Genomic DNA, 21,738 nt, shown 5'->3' on the forward strand with positions numbered 1-21,738 from the left:
TAGTTATAACCTATGATTCTTATAAACATTCATTCATTCATTCCTGGAGCTGAGCCTTTACTGAGAAGCCGCCAATTGTGCAGCACTCAAGAAATTCCCAGCATTTTATGGAACCCGAAGTTTTTTACCGTGTTCACAAGAGCCCTCCACTGGTCCCTATCCTGAGCCAGACCAATCCAATCTATATCATCCCATTTTATCTCTTTAAGATCCATTTTAATATTGTCCACCCACATACTTCTTGGTCTTCCCAGTGGTCTCTTTCCTTCTGGATTTCCCAGCAATATCCTATGTGCATTCCTCTTCTCTCCATTCGTGCTACATGCCTTTCCCAACTCATCCTCCTTGACTCTGACTCGAGAAAGACTGCGCTGGCAAGTGTCAGCAGCATATACAAAAGACACACCCGTCCTCTCGTTAGAGAGGACACCCCACAAAAAGAAGGCAATAACTGTCAAACTGTAATAAAAATCTTGGTGGGGTTCGACACCAAGACTGACTGACTGACCGTCAGTCGCAATGTGACTTTGACTTGAGGTACTTAGTCTTAAACTTGGAGGTAATCAAGTTTACGACCGTTCAAGTGACTAAGCTGCCGTTATAGCACAAGATACGTAAGATAGGCACGACCTGCTTTGAGAAGCCTGTACTGAGAGAGCACTTGTGTCTAGCGCAAAAGGAACAATTTCCAATAACAAGACATAGGTGTGATAGGTACACTTGATGAAAGGCCAAGCATGTTCATAAGAGACTAGTGGACCTATTAGCCTGTTCGTGTTGCAGGTATCTGGGTGGATATAGACCACTCTAACACAGAAGGCTACAAGGATACATAGTGCCCGTGGCTTGCGTGTAAAGGACATGGTTTATTTGTAAGTGGCCGCAAGGGGCGCCCCCAGAAAACAATGCGCTGAGTTACAGCTCACTGCAGAAACTCAAAGACGCTCCAGAGAAGAAAATGGCGACCGCGTTTGCTTTCCAGCTAGTTTGCTTGGATAGTTCTCGTTCGCTCTGTTATTTATAACCTCCACATTCAAGTTGTCAAGCATATGTGATTCAAGTGGGGCTGCAATATAAGCTGCCGAGGATTATTTAACGATTTGATTAGTGTATGCTCTGAATTTATGTCGGAAGTTATTTGTATTCTCCAAGTACATTTACGTAAATATGTAACATCTCCCGGTTACGGTTTCAGATAAATAGCTACTGGCCTTCACCAGCAAAGTCATTCTTGGTTTCGAGTCCCGCAGGACTCATGACCATAATCTACTGCCTCGCGACTATGGCAGTCCAGTCCACTGCAACCCAGTCCAGTGTGTGTGAGTGTGCGTGAGGATGCGCAAGAAGTGTGGCGCCTACTCAGAAAGACAAACCCGTCTTTTCGTCTAACAGAAGACCCCATTTCGAAAAATATTGTGATGTACAAATCCAATGCTGGGCAACGGCTCTTTAAATATCTTTAAGAGGAGACAGATTTAAGGTAAACAATCAGTTGCTAGGTAATACTTACAGACGGAAAGTTGCGAGTTTGATTCCCGATGAGGTAACTAGATTTTTCAATTTACCTAATCCTTCAAGCCGCACTATAGCCCTGGGGTCGACTCAGCCCCTAACAGAAATGAGTACTAGAAATCTTCCCGGGATATGAAGGGCGGCTGACGCGTACGGCTGAAAACCCTACCGCCATCGGTGAGCTGAATGTCTAGAGAAAGTGTGGGAGCCTCGACGTCTCACAATCCTATGGGCCTCCAAGGCCTGTTACAGGGATAACTTTTCCCTTTAACAAAGGATTTTGAAGGTGGGGTATAACGCTCAGGATTGCTGGCTGCAACAAAAGGTTTCGGCAGCCGGATCTGGTTCCGTCCTCAGTCCAAGAGGTGAGAGACATATTAAGATGAGCTATTGTTTACAGAAGGAACTGAGTAGCTGTCTGCCACCCCTAACCTGAGGACGGAAACAGATACAGTTTCCAAAACGCCGTGTTCCTTATTGTTCATTAGAATCAGAGGTGGTGGACAAAGTCTGAAATCCAGTAATCCCGAATTAATAGAAAGCCTAATGGTCAATACGTCTAGTTCTAAGAATGAATCAAATTTATATTATCACGTGTCCTAGGTTACGGGGCTAAGAGTAACGGATTCTGGAGCGGCTGACTGGATGTAGCGCTCTCGCTAATGTTACCACTTCACAAATTACTAGTGCACGCTCCATTTTCGTGCTCCGTTGCACTCCTGCAACTGTCAGCTTCTGAAATCAATCTGTGATCTCTTATAATTTTTCGACACGGACCCCACAGAAAACATTTTCTAATGTTGTCCTAGAATGCATGCTTATGGGCCCTTAACCTATCAATGGGTGTCCTTGTATTGTTGAGAGCATAACTCCGGGATTGTTGTACCGTGCTGTTGCCTAGCATTGGTCTTATGCGTCACAGTGTTAGTTAAAAATGAATAAGACTAGGTATGTAACCCCCACACAGACCAAGGAGTTAAGCAGAAAGTTAGAGTTTTTCTGTGTTACCTGTAAACAAACCAATCAGTTGTCTCTGTGATGCAGTCACACGCAGAACACAGCTCAGTGCTGATACCGAAGGAAAGATACGAGGGATTATGATACCGTGAGACTAATTACGTTTAGGAGGAGGCAAATCTTGATTCACATAAGTTCGATTCCCGTAATTTACTCAAGGTGACTGTGGAAAGTTAGGTATATTTCCAGCTTCATTAACAAAGTAATTTGGTCTGCTTGCGGAGTTTTAATTACAAGATATCACAGACAGCGTGAAGAGTAGACTCTATTAGCTAATTTGTAATGTCGAACTTTGTATTCCTACTCTGTGAGGAGAGAGAAAACAATTTAAAATTCCATCTTTGTCTAAAGTACAGAGTAACTAACTAACGAGCTAATTAGCTGTCTAATTATTAAATCCATGGGGGGACAATCCTTCCTGGAAAGGTGATAGTTGCTTGGTTGTCACGAACCCCCTTCCCCCAACATATTTTATAAACCCAAGACTTTATTATTGTATTCAGAAATTCCGCTACTGGAACAGAATTCCAGTAAAATAAATCCTCTTAACATCTACATACCTAACACTTCTAAATCCATTTTAATATTATTCTCCCATTCACAGATAAGTCTTCCTCCCATCAAGTTTTCCCACAAAACGTTCGTTTGCATTTATGATTTCTCTTTAGCGAGCCATTACTTCATGCATCCTGTTTCCCTGGTTATGCACGCCTAATTGTATTAACTGGAGAGCAGTTCTACATAACAAGGGACTCCAGTGATTGATGTTAGCTCCTTCTAAGGGACTCAGCTGAGTAGGCGTCTCCTCCCCCCACCCACACCTGAGGACGGAACTTTCTTTTTATTTACATAAAATTAGCAATCAGAATTACATTTGATTCTATAAGCTAATTAGCTATAGTATTCTTCGTGACTTAGTGAGGGCTTATCCAGAGATAAGTCCTCGTTACCCATCTCTCAGGTTGGCTGGCCAATTCCTTTTTAGTCTGCGTTCATTGTGTGGTTCCAGTAACGGTTGAATTCTCATGTCTTATTTTGTTGAGGTATCTTGTGCCTCCCCCTTTTATGACTTTCTTCACTAGCGGCACTTTCAGATCTTCATGGAGTGTTATATTGGGAACATACCTTGGGGGGTTAGTAATCATACGTAATATCTTTGACATCTTTGAATTATGGAAATATTGGTTTTGTTACCACATCCCAATATTTCCACTCCATATACACAATTTGGTTTTATTATTGTTTTGCAAAGTAAGATTTTGCCGGTCACGGTAGCCGAGCGGTCTAAGGCATGCACTGTCTTCGTTCGATCGGAAGCCGGGATCGTGGGTTCGAATCCCACTCAGGGCATGGATGTTTGTTTGCGATTTTCTGTGTTTGTCTACAGGTAGAGGCCTTGTGACGAGCTGATCACTCGCCCAAGGAGTCCTACCGAATGTGTAAGATCTAGAAAAACCGAAGTGAACGGAGTTCATGGAGGTAGGCCTAGGCCCAATGGGGCTGTAGTGCCAAGGAAAAAAAAAAGTAAGATTTTGTTGTCTGATGAGAGCCTTGAATTTCTTCCAGTTAACCAATGAATATCCTTGATTTTTAAATCAGTCTGTTTGCGTTTTTTTAGTAATATGTTCCTTCCAGGTTAGATTGTTGTCTCAATGAATACCTAAGTATTTTGTGCTGTGTGATTCAGGTATTTGTATGTTATTAAAGAAAACTGCAGGACATTGTTCTCTTCTTAGACTGAAGTTTACTTGCACTGACTTGGTTTCGTTGATTTTTATTGGGGACGGAAATAGATCCAGTTTCCGAAATGTTGTATTTTCAACTTTCTAGAATTCCAGACGATGGACACAGTCCAAGAATTCTTTAATTTTGACAATGATATTCTATTATGATCAACTACAGAGGAACGTGACTGATCATTAGAAACCCGCCCGCTGATATCACCACTGCAAATACACATGTATGAGGTAAAAATTAAAGGACCACAAGCACAAATTTGCTCTCATAGGTTTTAGCCGTTAGAAACAAGACTTGACGTAACTAACTAGGATGGGTTAAGAATACGACAGTCAATGATGATGACTGTATATGCAGTGCGTTTGGAGCAACTAATCATTAACTCATTTGTTCAGTATTTTGCGTTCCACTGCCGGAGATGAAGGAGACACTGGGCTTAACGTAAGTACGGCCAGTTCTATGAGGAAGAGAACTAAATGATAACCAGTAAATTGTAGAGCAGGACCAACAAACTGATGGTCTTGCTCCACGACATAAAATCAGTTTTAATCTTGGCTTTTCTGTGCATTTTATTTATTTAAAACAAATAAGCCTACAGGTCTACGATAGGTCACCATTTGCAATGTGGGTCAAATCGGGCATTTTGTCAAATATCTGTGGACTCACTTTAGTAAAAAACTAAGGTTGTTTAAAGAAGTATATATTTACACTTATGTGCATTTTAGTATTAGCCTAATGAATTTCAATATTGTTAAAAATTTCAATAATACATGTTATTAATATCTTTATAAGTTAGAAGTAAGTAGCTCTGTTGTCAGAAATAAAAAAAAACAGTGCAGCATTAATGAGAACCTTGGGTTTACAGACCAGGAGAGTTTTTGATGAAAGAATTTTGAGTGAATTAATTAATTTATTCTGCTGACCTGACGTTCCCCTTAACCACAGTTAAGTGCCACCAGCAGACCGAGTCCCAGCACTTGAGAAATATTATTTTGTAAGATGTAGAAATTCAGGACGATGGCATATTAATAAAATAATTGACTTTTCGGACATTATCCGCTATATTCTTTTTAATTTAAAATAACGTCCTGGAGATTGGATTTTGCTTCCTTCCTCAGGTAAAAAACTACACGGTCGAGTCCATTCGATACAGCTAGTGCTTGTTTCCGAAAGACGAAGGGAGATTCCACTCTCCGAAACCTTGTTTTAAACAAAAATAGGAAGATGGAAAACTTCCAAAAGGTCAATCACTTTACTGCGGTATATCTTCAAAGTACAACTTGTACTTTTCGCCAGAAATAAGTAGAAACATAAAGTTGAGGAGGATGAGATGGGCAGAGCGGGTACCATAAATTAGGAAAAGAGGAAAGCCAGAGGAAAAATTCCACTAGGAAGATCAAGACGTAAGTGGGTGAATAATATTAAAACGGATTTTAAAGAGACAGGATGGAGTGGTAAGGACTGGATTGATCTGGCTCAGGATAAGGAGAAGTGGAGGACTCTTGTGAACACGGTAATGAACCTTCGGGTTCTATAAAATTCTTGGAAGTTCTTGAGTAGCTGTACAATTGGCAGTTTCTCAAGATGTGCTCAGCTCCATAATGTTAGTTAATTAGTTATAACTACATATTTCCATTTAAGCATAAATTATTTACATCGTAATACAGAAAAAGTGACCGATTTCCATGAAATTTAGTATAATCATCATTTAAAAGCATGTAAAATTGAAAGTCTCATATACTGGTACTTGAAAAATTATATTCTGATGAAGACTCACTAAAGAAAATTTGAAATATAAAGCACATACAAGATGCTGAGCAGAGGCAGAAAACTGTAGACTATATTACTGCGGTAGATAAGTTAACAGTCCCCATAATGACAAGAAACCGTTTCTGCAGTGTAGTAGATTAAGTTCCATTCCGGGAACGACAGTTGAACTGGTTCTAACTTCCAAACATGCAATCGTATAAACGAAACACGCAAAAAAGTATGTTTGCATATACTGTTTGGATTTCATGATCATGGCCCCGACGCACCCTCCTTCCTCTACGAAACTAGGATCTGAACATAGAAATCTACACACAAAACAAGTCAACTATATTGCAGACTGGATTCTACACATAAAACAAAGTTTATTTTCCCCTCTGTCTTTTCTGATATAAAATTCTCTTTCAAAAACTCCTTCATCTCACTCTGCTTCAGAAGCAGCCCTATATATACACATACTTTTTGTTCCGTGTTTAATATAACAAATCACATTTTGTAGCTGTGGTCCTCTTTAGAAAATTATCTTCTTTGATATAAAATTGGTTCATCTTTTGGGCTGTAATAATTGTGTTTGATCAATCTGTCGGGAAGATGAACGTTTGTTTGAGGTGATTACATTTGCTGTGTTGAAGCATAAAGAATTCGGGTGGGCAGACAGAGAGCATGCTGGGTAGAGCAGCGTACCGTTTACTTTGCTCCCTTTCAGTCCTCTGTGAAATATTTAAATCGCAATAGAGTTTCAGACACGAAAAATTGACGACAAAATGTTCAAATGTTTATTTTATGCGCTTTGGCAACAGTACGACCTATAAAGGAAGTTTTTCTTTACATAATCTCCCTCATGAATTCAAAATTCGTGTATTAATGGAATACTGAAAAATATAAATTATTGTTCTTAATACATGATATTTTATTACATATACAGTTTATCTCCTACATTTGCAGAGGAGTAACTCAAATGCGAGGGGCTTTTCGTTCTTGTTTCGGGATGCTTTTATTCACAAGGCGTTCCGAAGGTTTATTTCTTCTCATAAAAAAAAGGTAAAGCTGTTCCTCTAACAGGCCGTGAAGGTCCATAGGTTTGCGAGACATCGAAGCTCCCACATTTTCTAGATAATCGACCCACAGATGACGGTGAGGTTGTCAGCCTTACGAGCCGACTGCCCTTTACCCCCCCCCCCCNAAGAAGAATCCTCATACTCATTTCTGTTAAGAGTCTGGGTCGAAACCAGGGACATAGTGCGGTTGGAAGGATTAGGTAAATTAAAAAAAAATCCAGTGACATCACTGGGAATCGAACCGCGACATTCCGGCTTGTAGCATAGTGCCTCAACTATCTACGTTACCTCGTGCCCCATCTTCTGGTAATAGTGAAAATTTATCAGAAGCTAGCAAGCAATATATACTTCTTTCTGGCTCACGCAGTCTACTCAATGTCTTAAACTATAGTTTGCACAAGATCTGTCTAGTTAGTTATATATTAACAGCAATATCTTACAATAAACGATTACGTTTGTATTCTTATTGTTATCAGATTTAACAGAGTTAACTGTCAAAACTCACAAGAGGTGTATGATAACCGTCACTCGGAGGAGTCCCACAGCAGCGTCAATTGAAAGGCCTGTGACTCTGCTCACAACACTTCGAGGCGCACAGAAGCAACACAGCTTCAGGTAACTCCCACACCTCTACTGGTTATTGAAACATCCGACTTCTGCTAAAAATTACGGAGTACCGGTTCGAATTAACGTTCTTCCTGTTCTTAATTAAGCATCACAAAGACCTAAGAAGGAGCAGAGGTATGACTCCACACATGTTTAACCTCGTCGCTAGATGTAGATGAATGGTCAACTTCGTACCCTGGCGCTTAATGGCGGGGAGGAATGTGCCCCTGATAACCATCGCACAGGACACCTGATGGAGCCCAGAGCCGGCCACCAAATTCCGAATTTTCTGTCACTCATCCCAAAGCTTGGTCACTATACCGACTGAGCTATCCCGGCTCCTCTCATACAATTCGGGAAGGTCACTATATCGGAGCATTAACATTCATAACCTTATTAAATTGTGTTGGGCGTATGAAAGTTTCGGGATAGCTCAGTCGGTAATAGCAACGGACTACGAGAGGGAACGCCGAAGTTTGTTTCCTTGCAGGGACAAGGCTTTTCTTGTGCAAAGATTCCAGACTAGCTCTGGGGCCCACGCAATTTCCAATCCAATGGATAACGCGGGTCTCTATCCGGTAGGCGAGCCGGGACGTGAACCTGACCACTCACTTCCATTTAGTTCCGAGGTCAAGAACGGTGGAGCTACACCTCCACTCCCCATAAATCTTCATGGTACAGTGCTCAATTAAGTAAGCACAGGAGCATCTATACCTTTCACATGTATCCACAATGGCTGGAATTTAAATGTTATGTAGAGTCCTAGAAAGGCCACTCCATAGCTCAGTCTGTTAGTCACTGGCTTCCTCCCTCCGCGGCGGCCCGGGTCAGGTCACGTGGGATTTGTGGTGGACATAGTGGCGCTAGGGCAGATTTTCTCTGAGTACTTCGGTTTTCCCTGCCAATCTTCATTTCACCAATTGCTCCACAATCACCCTCACCTATCATCTTCGGCTGGTACAACAGGCCAGAAGTGGCCGCAGTACAAGGGACGTAGTCCCACCCCACTAGCAATAGTAATGAAGAAATAAGAGTGTCTAAGGAAATGGGACGATTATGGATTGGAAGCATGGGTTTGAAAGGAGTCAGTTATTGCCTATTTGCATTATGACTTTTGTTTCAATTGCAGAGACTCAGTGGAAGGAAGAGAAACTTCGTAACAGCCGATAATCTGCACAAGATACTATAAAAAACAAAACAAACTCCGTGGCCTGTAGTCCGCAAGAGAACTATACTGACCGAGCGACCGTTGCTTGTCGGCAAAGTTAATGCCAACTTTAGCGGATAGAGGGTGTCGCGTGGTCAGCTAAACCGATCTAAAAAGCTGTTAATCTCGGTTTTCTAGACCGGAGCCGCTATTTCCTTCAAATAACTCCTCATTTATCCTCACGAGGCTGACTGGAGCCACTACTTCTCAGAAAATCTGGTAGCGTTCTGCAGCAGGAAATCTGACCATTAGACCACAGAGGCATAATACCCAAATAAAAGTTCAGAACGCTACTGCTACATTAAAAGCCGTTATATGAAGAAATGCTCTGGAAATCGACCAAAACCTGCCTACAGACGCTGAGTTGACGTGACTACTTATCTGGATGACACCAGGGTTACTGTCGTCCGGACATTCCTGCGACGCAAAGAAGTCGATCACGCAACTAACAGACATCTCGGAATACAGAACACTCCACATTCACACTAACCCGGCCAGGCTGCCACCAGCACAATGCCTACGAAAGTTATAAGACACACATCAACTTCCGCCTTTGAGTTACTGTTCCGGGGCTACGTTAAGGACCTCTCTTCGGTCCAGATATTCTCCTCAACACCCTGTTCTCAAAATCCCTCAGTGTATGTTCCTCCCTTAAGGTCAGAGACTGAGTTTGACACCCATTCAGAACCACAGGCATAATTATAGTTTTGTATATTCTGATTTTTAAGTCTTTGGACAGCAGACGAGAAGACAAAAGGTTCTGAACTGAATGGTAGCAAGAACTACCCGAGTTCAATCTCCTTTTAATTTCCTCCTCAATCAGGTTTCGATCTGTTATTTTCGTTCCCAAATATCTGAACTGTGCCACATTTTCAAAACATTTGTTGCCTATTTTTATGTCCTGAGTGTGCCCTGCTTTTGGTGACGAGACAGCGACATACGCTTAGTTTTCTCTGTGTTTATTTCTTGACCAATCTCTTTACTTGGGTTATGGACTGAATTCACCTTACTCAGGATAAGGACCAGTGGAGGGCTCTTGTGATCACGGTAATGAGCTTTCGGGTTCCATAAAATGTTGGGAAATTCTTGAGTAGCCGCAGATTTGGCTTCTCCTCAAGAAGGGCTCAGCTCCATGGAGATAGTTATATCTTAGGTCGATAAAACAGATATCTACATCCCATGTCTCATACGCCGCATTTTCACACACCTTTCAAAAGTGCAGACATCAGATGTTATCAAATTAAAATTCATGACCTGCACAGAAGACTCTTTGTATCACATTTCACTAATCAGATTTTATGTCAAAGAAGACCGTCTAACAATACACCATTAAATGAAAAAAAAATGCAATAAAAATTAAAACATTGCATATTTATAAACATAATACAGTTAAACGCCGATTTCAGAAGACAGATTCTCACTTCCAAGGAAACCAGGATAACAATGGATTGTTAGAAAACGGAACTTCCTTATTCCAGAAGGAAGTAAATTCCCCTCTTGTAACTGTTGAGAGTTAATGAATGCACGGAGGAGTGTGTTGACATCCCTGAGACAGTATGAGTTAGCATGTGTACAATACTGATAAGCGATAGCAATCATGTTTGCTGAGGCCTACCTTCTCTCGTCACATTAATGGAAATTACACTTAATAGACGTCATTGTTCGTTAGATGTTAAGTACAGCGCTCTGAGAAGTAAAGAAGGGGCATGTTTTATGGAACAACAGAGGCAAATTAATTTTTTATTTCGTTACTTCCATAGGGGTTAAGACGGGATATGCTATCCTACTTTGCTTGCTATATAATATAATAATTGTTTCGACCTTCTGCATCACACTCTTATATATAAAGTGGAATATACTAAGGTTGTTCCTATGCTCGATCAGTTAAACACAACGCCATGAAGATGTGTCGAGGAGTGGAGGTATGGCTCCACTGTACCAGACCTCGGCATTAGATGTAGGTGAGTCGTCCGCCTTCTGCTTGTTTACCAATCCGGAAACAGCCACCGTCGACTGAGCTATCTAGGCTGCCGAATAAGCGACAAAGCTGGGGTAAATAATACAATGATACTGTTCATAATATTAATACATACAAATATATTGTATAGGGCTTAAATGCTTAAAACAACAAGAAATAAACCAAATCCATGGCCTGTAGTCCACAAGCGAACTATACCGACCGAGCGACCGTCGCTTGTCGGCGAAGTTAATGCCAAATTTTGCGGATAGAGGGTGCCGCCTGGTCAGGGCAACGAATACCCATGGCCGTTAATCTCGGTTCTCTAGACCGGAGCCGCTATTTCCTTGAAATAGCTCCTCAATCATCCTCACCAGGCTGAGTGGATTCCGTTCCAGACCCACTATTTCTCAGAAAATCTGGTAGCGCCAAGAATCGAACCCAGGACCTCTGGATCTGTAGGTAGGAACTCTGACCACTAGACCACAGAGGCGGTCTAAATGCTTAAAACACGAAAAATAAATGTTTTTAGTGAAGAAAGGCCGACTTGCGAAGAGATAAGTTACAAAAAAAACAACTCGGCTCTAAGAAAGGAACTGTTGTTTTCGTTAATTAATTAGCCTCCACTACGAAATCAAACCCCGGATAAACCAGTGTCTCCATATCCGAGGATTTGTACTGCTCCTCCGATAGAGGGAGACGTCGTACACTGGCCTGTTGTTCGTAAACACGGGCTAAGAATTAAACATCGTTGGAGTATCTCAGATTCGACTGTCTCTTTGAAACAAGACAATAAAATCCTTCGAACTTTTGGATTTGTGAGTACGGCACACGTGGAAGGAAGGATCCATCTTCACTACAAATAAAACATACTTTATTATTATGATCATATATATAATATTTGTATACCTTAAATATAAACCTACAGAACACAGGCTTCTGAGCTTGTCAATAGATAAAACTGATACCGTTCGCAAATTTATGCCCTAAGTAACTTCTTTACCATCGCAAGAACTTCATTGTTAATACAAGTACAGCCTCCCCTTCCCAACTGGTGAGCGGTATCACCAGTGGTTGCATATTTTGTCCTTCCCTAGAACCAATAGCAGGATATAATATGTAGATACTCGCCCAACTGGTGAGCGGTATCACCAGATGTTGCATATTTTGTCCTTCCCTAGAACCAATATCAGGATATGCAGACAATCAGCCTATCGCATTCCATGCCAATAACTTCAAGTGTTTATGTTAGCATATTCAGAGCCCAATATGTACAGGTGTACGCCCAGTATGGAGATTAACCCAGCCGTTTGTCGGGAATATTCATTTCGTAGTATCTGGGATCAACGCTTCATGAAGGACAACAGTTATAACAACATTCAGTGTTTTAATCTGCTTTTTAATCGACATAAGATATGCAAATAAATGTCTATAAAAATTATATGCATTCAGGTTCTAAACAAAACATAAAATATTCCATATAAAACATATCCCTGTAACAGGAAGCAGGCTCATAGGGTTGTGAGACGTCGAGACTCCCCCATTTTCTAGACAATCGGCTCACAGATGGCGAAGTTGTCAGCCTTACACTCCGGCCGCCCTTTACCCCAAGGAAGACTCCTGGTACTCGTTTCTGTTAGAGGCTGAATCGACGCCAGGGCCATACGGGCTAAAAGGATTAGGTAAATTGAAAAACGTACAATGACTTCGGGTATCGAATCCGCAGCCTTCCTGCTCGTAGCACAGTGCCTCAGCCAACTACGCTACCGCGGCCACTGCTGGTCTACTGTACCAGCCCCAGATGATAGATGATGGTGATTGTGGAGCAGTTGGTGGAACGAATATTGACAAAGGGAACTCGGAGAACACCTGCCCCAGCGCCATTTTGTCCACCACAAATCCAACTTGACGAAACCCGGGCTCGAACCCGGGTCGTGCGCAGCGGGAAACCAGCGACTAACTGCCTGAGCTGTGGCGCGGCTACGTGGAAGAGTTACTCCATGTCCACGTCAGAACCGATAAAACAATTTACAATTCTTGCTTAGAGGAGTGACGTTACGTTGCGATGGGCTCAACCCAGGGCTCTACAGATCAAGGTGGCACCATCTGTCCCTTACGGTATTTCAACACAAGATGCAGGTCCACCAATTCGGAAAATTGAGCGGCTTAGGAACGCCTCTCCTGGTCTATCAATTCGGAGATGATTTAATGATGCTCTTTGACTACAATTGTTACACACATGAGGGGGCACGCGGTAGCATAGTTGGTTGAGGCACTATGCTACAAGCCGGAAGGTCTCGGGATCGGTTCCTAATGAGATCACTGGATTTTTCATTTTATCTAATCCTTCCAGCCGCACTATGGCCTTGGAGTCGGCTCAACCTCCAACAGAAATGAATACCAGGAATCTTCCTGGGGGTTAAAGGCGGCCAGCGCGTAAAGTTGACAACCTTACCGTCATCTGTGAGCCGATTGTATAAAGTCTCGACGTCTCACAACCCTATGGGCCTCCACTGTCCGTTACAATGAGGGACCTACATTTTGTTGTTATTACACACATGTAGCGTGGAATGAGACGTGAATACATCCAGACATGGTGTCTGGGTAAGGATCTGTAAGGAACAAATCGGGACCTGTATTTATATCCTGAGCAAATAATCGCTTCTTGTGACAGAGGATTACCAAGAAAAATCTGTCGCGACGGCGGGTGCCGTGGCCGATACTTCAATGTGGAATCTGATGAATACAAAGCTTACATAGCTACAGCTATGCCTAACTGTTCTTTCGGCGAAAACTAGAAAACGCCTACAACTTCTTGGTCGAAGAACCAGGGTCCCTAGGGATTTAAACCATGTGTACATGGTACACATAAACAGAATAAACTAATAAGAATTTCGTTCCTTCTTTCCCGCTTCTTCCATCCTTGGTTATTCTTCCATTCTATCTGTATTTCTTTCTTAATTGTTTCATTTTTGCATTTTCTTTTCTTCCTTCCTTCACTCCAATTTGATCCCTTCTTTCATTGTCCACTTCCATCTTCACTCCATTCTTTCCTTTTTGTTTCCTTCTTCATTTATACCTTCTTTCTGTCTGTTTATTTGCTTCTAGATACCTTTCTCCCTATCTTCTGTTTAGCCCCTTTCTCTGTTTTACCTTTTCTTTCATTTATCCTTCATATCTTTTTCCTTCTTCCTCTCCTTTTCGTCGTTTCTGCATTCCATTTTGATCGTTTCTTTGATTGATAATTTCTGTCTTCACTACACCTTTACTTTTGTTTTCTTCTTCATCCTAGCTTCTTTCTATTTCTTTGCTTCTAGGTCCCTTCCTCTCTTCCCTCTTTCCCTTTCTCTCTCCATTTCTTTCATTTCTCCTTAAATACTGCTTCGTTCTTCATTTCTTCATATCTAACTTCCGCCCTGCCCTCCTCCTTGTTTTGTTTTTGTTCTTCTGTCTTCTTTCATTTTTTTCTTCATTTTATTCGCTTCTTTTTTCCTCCTGTTTATTTGCCACTTTCTCTCCACAGGGCTGATGCGAGCCGTATAATATCTTGAACGAACACTGGCCTACAATTTCTTTCAAACTTTCTTCTTATCGCCCAGCAGCTTCTGTCATGTCCCCAGCAGACAGCAAGTCTACAGTCCTACCATACAGCCCAGCGGGACACGTGTACAAGACAACAAGACAATGCTTCGACAAGCAGACCTACATTGCAACGAAGTACAGGCTTTTTCAAAATATTTTCTCTGCGAATTTGCTTTCCTCTTTTGCCTCCATTTTCATTTACTGCACAGATCAACCAGTTTCCTTCTCTTCTTCTTATTTGTACTGTGCTGAACTCTTGTGGCATAAACTAGCATTAAAAGTTCGTTGCGTAAATTAACGTATAAATTCATTGATTTATACAGATGGGCTATGGGCTGGATGGCTTTGGTTCGATAACCAAGAAAGGAAAGAGATTTTTCTCTTCTCCACAGCGTCCAGACCGACTCTGGGGCCCACCCAGTCTCCTATTTTATGGGTACCGGAGCCTCTTTCGCAGCAGGTAATGTTGCCGAGGTCAAGAAAGGTGAAGTTAAGGCTGGAGCGGTGCATAAATGATTAAACACAGGGACAACTTCACAACAACAGCAACACAAACCGGGTGTAGGCGCATTTCCTACAAGTCTATTCAAGTAGTGAAATCTAACGAAACCAAACAGGGGCAGTGTTCGTGAGACCGGCGATGGGATCCAGATGAAGACATTTCTTGTTCGGCTGAATAAACTTTTATTTTTACGGAAGACTCACTTCAAAACGACAGTGACAAACTAATATAAGACAACAAACGAAATAGAAATGAAGAAAATTAGATGACCGTAAACTTCATGATCTTCAGGCCTGTTGTTCCTCAAATACGTGTATTAAGGCGCGTTCACATCACTCGTGCTCGTGCTCGCCAGGCTTGTGCTCGTCGGAGACTCGTGTGGCTTTTACTTGTACTCGTAAATCTTCGTCCACACTACTTAAGTTGCTCGCCAGGCTTCGGCGCATTAGGATCCGTATATTTACTCGTAGTGTGTATAGGCTGTTGTTGTATTTTAATTTATTGGCTATAGCTTTTAAATTAAAAATTTAAAATTTGATTGTCTCGTGACTTATCATATCGTCCACATTACTCGCGAGCAAAGCGAGTCACACGAGCACGAGTAATGTGGACGCGCCTTTAGACTCATTAAGGGCTCCAACTTGAGAAGGAGAAGATGGAGGGGCAGGAGGGAGGAGAAGAGAGAGGGAGTAAGTAGTCCTTTTGAGTAAATTACATAACGGCGCGAAATTGAAGTGAAAGAACATAAACACAGTGATGTTTACATTCTTTTCGTGGCGAACAATAAAACACATAAAGAAACGGTTCGCTTTTATGTGCTCTGGCCTGCGCTTAATTAATTATGAAACATAAAATGAAAGGAGCCTGGGTAGCGCAGCGACTGGCAACGGGCTGTCCTACAGAGGGGTCGGACTTCGAGTTCCGGTACGGTAAAGGACTTTCTCTTCTCCAATCGTCCAGACCGGCTCTGACGTTCACCAAAACTACTATTCAATGGGTACAGGAGACTCTTTCCTGGTGGTAAAGCGGCCGGGGCGTGAAGCTGACCACTCACCTCCAACTAGTGCCGAGATCAAAGATAACGTGGATGTATACTCCACTTCCCCACACGCCTTCATGGCGTAGCGCTTAATTAATAAAGCACGGGGACAATTTACTTACATTTTATCACAAAACGAAAATATATGGGGGATGGAGGTAGAGCTCCACCATTCTTGACCTCAGCATTAGGTGGAAGTAAGTGGTCATATTTACACCCCAACCGCTTCATCCCCCAAGAAACCAGCCCCCAATACCGATTGTATGGGAGGTTCGATGGTGTCCATAGCTGCTCTGAATTATTTGAAGAAGATAAAAATCTCTTACCCTTACCGGGAATCAAACCCCGATATCTCGGCCTCCAGCCATCACTATACTGGTTCAGCTGTCCCATAATTGGAAATATAAAATTATACAGTTTACGTTTATATTTGAGGCAACTGTACACGTCAGTTTGAATTGTAGTCCTGGGGTAAGTGGCCCTACGTCTCGGAGCTTCTCATTTCTCTCCTCTCCTTCCTGCTATACTTTCACCCAAATTGTCCGCTTGTGTATTTTGCACCGAACACGTAGGCACACTCACTGAGAGACTTACAGCTCTCAGGCACGGCGTGACACTTGCCTCCTGGGCACCGTCACTCCCACGGGCAGTGCCGATGTATGGCCTCTCTATGATATCAAATTTTGTGAAGCAGAGAAGTCAAGCCGGCTTAAAAATTCCTCTAAGCAAGGTAAAGGTAACACACAGAGATATTGGGTTTTCGAACTTTATCCATCGTCCTGGTTTTTAAGATAACTAAGAAAAACACGACGTTTCGAAAACTGGATCTGTTTTCGTCCTCAGGTGAGGGAAAACACCTATTCTGGTGGAGGTAAAGGTAAAATTGTCCATGTGCTTAATCAATAACTCACACGCTCATGGAGCTGAACCCTTCTTGAGAAGCCGCCAATTGTGCAGCTACTCAAGAACTTCCCAGCATTTTATGGAACCCGAAGGTTCATCACCGTGTTCACAAGAGCCCTCCACTGGTCCCCATACTGAGCCAGATGAATCCAATCCATACCATCCCATCTTATCTCTCCGCGATCCATTTTAATATTGTCCATCAACCTACGTCCTGGTCTTCGCAGTGGTCCCTTTCCATCTTTCCCACTAATATCCTATATGCATTCTTCTTCTCCGCCATTCGTGCTACATATCCTGCCCATCTCATCCTCCTTGACTTGATCATTCTAATTAAACTTGGAAAAGAGTACAAGATATGAAGCTCCTCATTGTGTAGTAACTAATTAAGCATTATGTTACGAAAGTGTATGGAGAAATGGAGATACAGCTCCACCATGCTTGATCTCGGTATTAGATGGAGCTGAGTGGTCAGTTTTACATTCCGGCCCCATATACCGTTTGGATGGGAGGCTGGGTACGCCCCGGAGACGTTCTGAAAGCTGTGGAATAGAGAAAATTTCTTCTTACTTCAAGGAAGTGTCTCTCCAGCCAGTTAACTCTCTCTATGGCCAGGCCATAGCTCAAGCGGTTAGTCGCTGATTTCTGACAGCGGCGGCCCGGGTTCGATCCCGGGTCTGATGAAGTGGGATTTGTGGTGGACAAAGTGGCGCTGGGGTAGTTTTTCTCCGAGTACTTCGGCTTCCCCTGCCAATCTTCATTCCACCAATTGCTCCACAATCATCTGGGGCTGGTACAATAGGCCAGAAGCGGCCGCAGTACAAGGGACTTAGTCCCACCCCACTAGCAATAAAGAAACTGTTTCTATACCGATTGAGCCATCCCGGCTCTTCTTCTATGCCTAAATATAACTCATATTGTTCAGTTTCGGAGTTAATGCACTTCTGTGTTTCAGTAGATGCTAAACAATTCTGACGAATAGGCATTCCTAGCTTCTTCCACTTTCTCCAGCAAACACACCTCATTTGGAAACTGGGTCTGTGTCTGTCCTCAGGTGAGGGAGTGGGAGACACCTACCCTGTTGCTATGTGTAACCTATGCCAGTCGTGACTACAGCCACACATGAACCTAAGATCAGGGTTCTTCAACGGGAGATAACAAGAAAATATGCAATAAAATTTTTGATAATGCATATAGAGGCCTGAAACTAAGATACAAATTAAGTAGAAAATATATGTAACAAATCGACCAATAAATTTATCCATAACACGAATAGAAATAATTTGAAGATTATCATATTTTAACAATACATATTTTAACAAATTTGTTCAAAGCGTTTCTAGGCAACGGCTCGGTAATCACGGTTAAAATGCAACAATGGAAGATGTGTCCCAGTAGACGAATGTTATTGCACATTGCTAGGCAACAGCGCATTAATGAATACCCTGGTTAGGGATCACGTGACATGTTCTCTGTGTCATCTTCCTTGTGCAATAATAGAACTGTTTTCTGTTCGTGGTCCATACGGAGGCTATGTAACGAGATTTACTGAATAACATCAGCACTTCAGTTCAGTTCAGTTCAGTTCAGTTCAGTTCAATACTCGGTAGGAGACAGCTACAGGAATTTCATATTTGAAGAAGAGTTAGAAGTCGAATTGTGAAGGCTTAAAATGTGATCAGAGGAATTTATTTGGAGTGTGTGATTCAGTGAGACTGTTATAGTTCCTGTGTTTTAACGCGATACCAGGAGAGGACCAGTGTACACGTAAATCGGCGACAGCGCTGTATATAAGTGTAATTAAGGGAGAATGGGTAACCAAGGCGCTAATAAATCCAATCGTGCGGACTAGAACCCACTATTATTCGTCACGCGTACCACATTACAAATGACAAGACCCACAGCTAGCGCCACCTGTGGAACAAAAGCTATACTGACATAGTTTGTCCAGTGTCTGAGGTTATTTCTTTCTAACGGGGCCAAGAAAGTAAGTGTCTTCAACCCCATCAACTTCGTATGGAAACTAAGTCCAGATTCGGTAATGTTATTGTAGCGTATCGGACGATGGGCAAAGTCCACGGAGCCCAGTAATTCAGTGTTTCTGTCGCCATGCGATAACAGCTGTACCACTCCCCTCTTTCTCCGTTCGGAACATCCGCTCTTACCGCTCGCCGCTTCACCAGGTCAGACACTCAGTTAGTCCGGGCCTCTTATGCCTTTACGGTGTCGAGGTTGTTTCTTTTCTTTTTATATTGATCATTTTGCAGACGGTAGGACTCCTTGGACGAGGGATCAGCTCGTCGCAAAACCTCTAACTAAATACAAGACAACACAAACACAGATCAAACACATACACACACCAAACATCCATAACTTCTGTGGGATTCTAACACACGATCCCGGCTTCCGAGCGAGCGAAGACAGTGCATTCCTTAGACCGCTCGGCTACCGTGACTGGTGTAAGTTAGACATTGTGTCCGGAAAACAACGGTTGGGTTTCGGAAGGCTCTGTCTCCAGATACACAGTAGCCATCACATTTAATGCTGCTTCTTTTCTTCCCTCCACACAAACCGTTTCACGAGCGGCTACAACAAAGATGGCTCGCCGCCACATGATATGGAAGTTATTAGTGCAGCATTTCCTTGAAGATGGACTGGTTGCAATGGCTCGAATTTGTGGCCAACTAGGAGATCTGACTTCGCGTCGTTTGATTTGATTTTCTTATTTGGGACAACGTAAAAATTTATATGGGCAAAATTAGAGATCTGATATACTTGAGGGTAAGAACAAGGGAGCCGGTCACGGTATCCAAACGGTCTAAAGCATGCATTGTCTTCTCTCGCTCGGAAGCCGGGACCGTGGGTTCGGATCTGTTTCCTGTGAGGTACGAACTGAACTCATATATATTATTCTTATACACTGCCGGTCACGGTAGCCGAGAGGTCTAAGGCATGAACCGTCTTCGCTCGCTCGGAAGCCGGGATCGTCGGTTCGAATTCCACACGAGGAATGGATGTTTGGTGTGTGTATGCGTTTATTCTGTGTTCGTGTCCTGTATCTAGGTAGAGCCCTTGCGACGAGCTAATCACCCGTCCAAAGAGTCCTCCGTCTGTAAAATGATCATGAAAGTGAGAAATCAGCCCTGTGCTCCAAAGTGGAAACAAGAGGAGAAAAAAAAAGAATGAGACGCCGTTTCACAGGGAATGTAAAATTGTCCCTGTGTTTAACTAATTAAGCACTACGCTACTAACACGTATGGGGGAGTGGATGTACAGATCCACATTTTCTTGACCGCGGCACTAGCTGGAGGTGAGTAGTCAGCTTCACGCCCCCGCAGTTTTACCTGCGGCGAAAGAGACCCCTGGTACCCATTCGATAGGAGGTTGGGTTAACCCCAGCACCAGTCTCGACGACATGTAAAATTAAAAATTCTTGACCCTACCAGGACTCGAACCCCAGCCCGTAGCCAGTTGCTACACCGACTTCGATACCTGGGCGGGTACCAAGAGATATGCTACAGCATGAATGGCAAGAAGCACTAAATCCTTTGGACAGGCACATACGTGAACTTACTGATTATTTCAACTTAACAGAGATACGATATAAAATAAATTATTAATTTCTTAATATATCAGCGCGTACTTTAGTAATTTGCAAAAAGGTAAATTAAAGCTATCCCTGTAATAGGCTATGGAGGCCCATAGCGTTGTGAGAATTTGAGTATCCAATATTTTTTCTAGATAATTGGCACACAGATAGCGGTAAAGTTGTCAGACTTACACTCCGGCCACCCTATACCCCCAGGAAGATTCCTGGTACCAATTTTTGTCTGAAGCTGAGTCGACCCCAGGGTCATAGTGCGGCAAGAGGGATTAGGTCAATTGAAAAGTCCACTGACCTCATCGGGATTTAAGTAATTTGTTCATGGTGTGTATTAGTACCAACCGCCTTACAGTGCACACAATTTCACCTTTCTTTTCACTACATGTTTCGGCACTAATGTGCCATCTTCAGGTGTGGTTTTGTTTACGTCAAACCATGGCACTGTATGCCATCATGTCTCCTTTATAAAACGATTAAATGTATAATAATAAAATTTATATATTAAAACTTTTCAAGATTTATCATCTACACGTCGCACTTCAAATTCGCGAGTTACATCCATCCTCTCCTATGGGAGTGCTCTTCCTATATTCTTGTGTATATTGTGTGCTGTGTTGTGTCCTTCCCTTGTGACTGCGTGCGTTGTATTGCTGTATTGTGTGCAATGTAAGACGGTGGTTACAAATACACATGAACGTGAATCAGTGCATCAGGACGCTAAAATATAACATTAAGTAATTTGTATTGACTCTATTTCTTTCGACATAGCACCTATTCTATAAGTCGTTATTAAATAAAAAACTATATATATTTTTTTTTAATTTTAAGAATGAACGTTAGAGTAATGGAGGACAATGCCAGGAATTCGTCCTAAATTCGATATTTAGGGAACTGAAACTTCTATCGCGAACTTAAAATTTAAAAAAGAAAAGTCATTGTTTAGGCGACAAGTCTGATACACACAAAGCGCTGTGAACAGGGGCTTCAAGACACAAATCACATTTACTTACTTGGGCTGGCGACGCCTAGTTCATTCCATCTGAAGGCTGAGTAGCTAACCGCATGGCTGTACAGCGAGGCCTTGTTTTCGTAACGTCTCGTGTCTTCCCCTCCCCAATCTGCCGAGAGAGTACCCATGTTTCAAATGTTTCATTTGTACTAAGCGTTTCTAATGTGAAATCTAATGGAGTGCAGTGCATTTCATACCTGCCGAATAATTTTTAACTTCTGACAGTACAAGAGGTATG

General features: G+C 42.4%; 1 protein-coding gene across 2 annotated transcripts in view; it reads right to left on the reverse strand.

Annotated features, from left to right (window-relative positions):
• Positions 1–21,738, reverse strand: part of LOC111864748 (homeotic protein distal-less) — a 270,217-nt gene that overhangs the window by 204,643 nt on the left and 43,836 nt on the right. The window contains exon 2 of one of the 2 annotated variants that reach the window (XM_023852245.2): positions 21,502–21,609. The exons of the other annotated variant lie outside the window; for it this stretch is intronic. Within the exon in view, the coding sequence (XP_023708013.1) occupies positions 21,502–21,609 (108 nt within the window). The remainder of the gene's footprint in view (positions 1–21,501; positions 21,610–21,738) is intronic. 2 annotated transcript variants of the gene reach the window in all.

Source organism: Cryptotermes secundus, unplaced genomic scaffold, assembly GCF_002891405.2.
Source record: "Cryptotermes secundus unplaced genomic scaffold, Csec_1.0 scaffold522, whole genome shotgun sequence".
NCBI lineage: Eukaryota > Metazoa > Arthropoda > Insecta > Blattodea > Kalotermitidae > Cryptotermes > Cryptotermes secundus.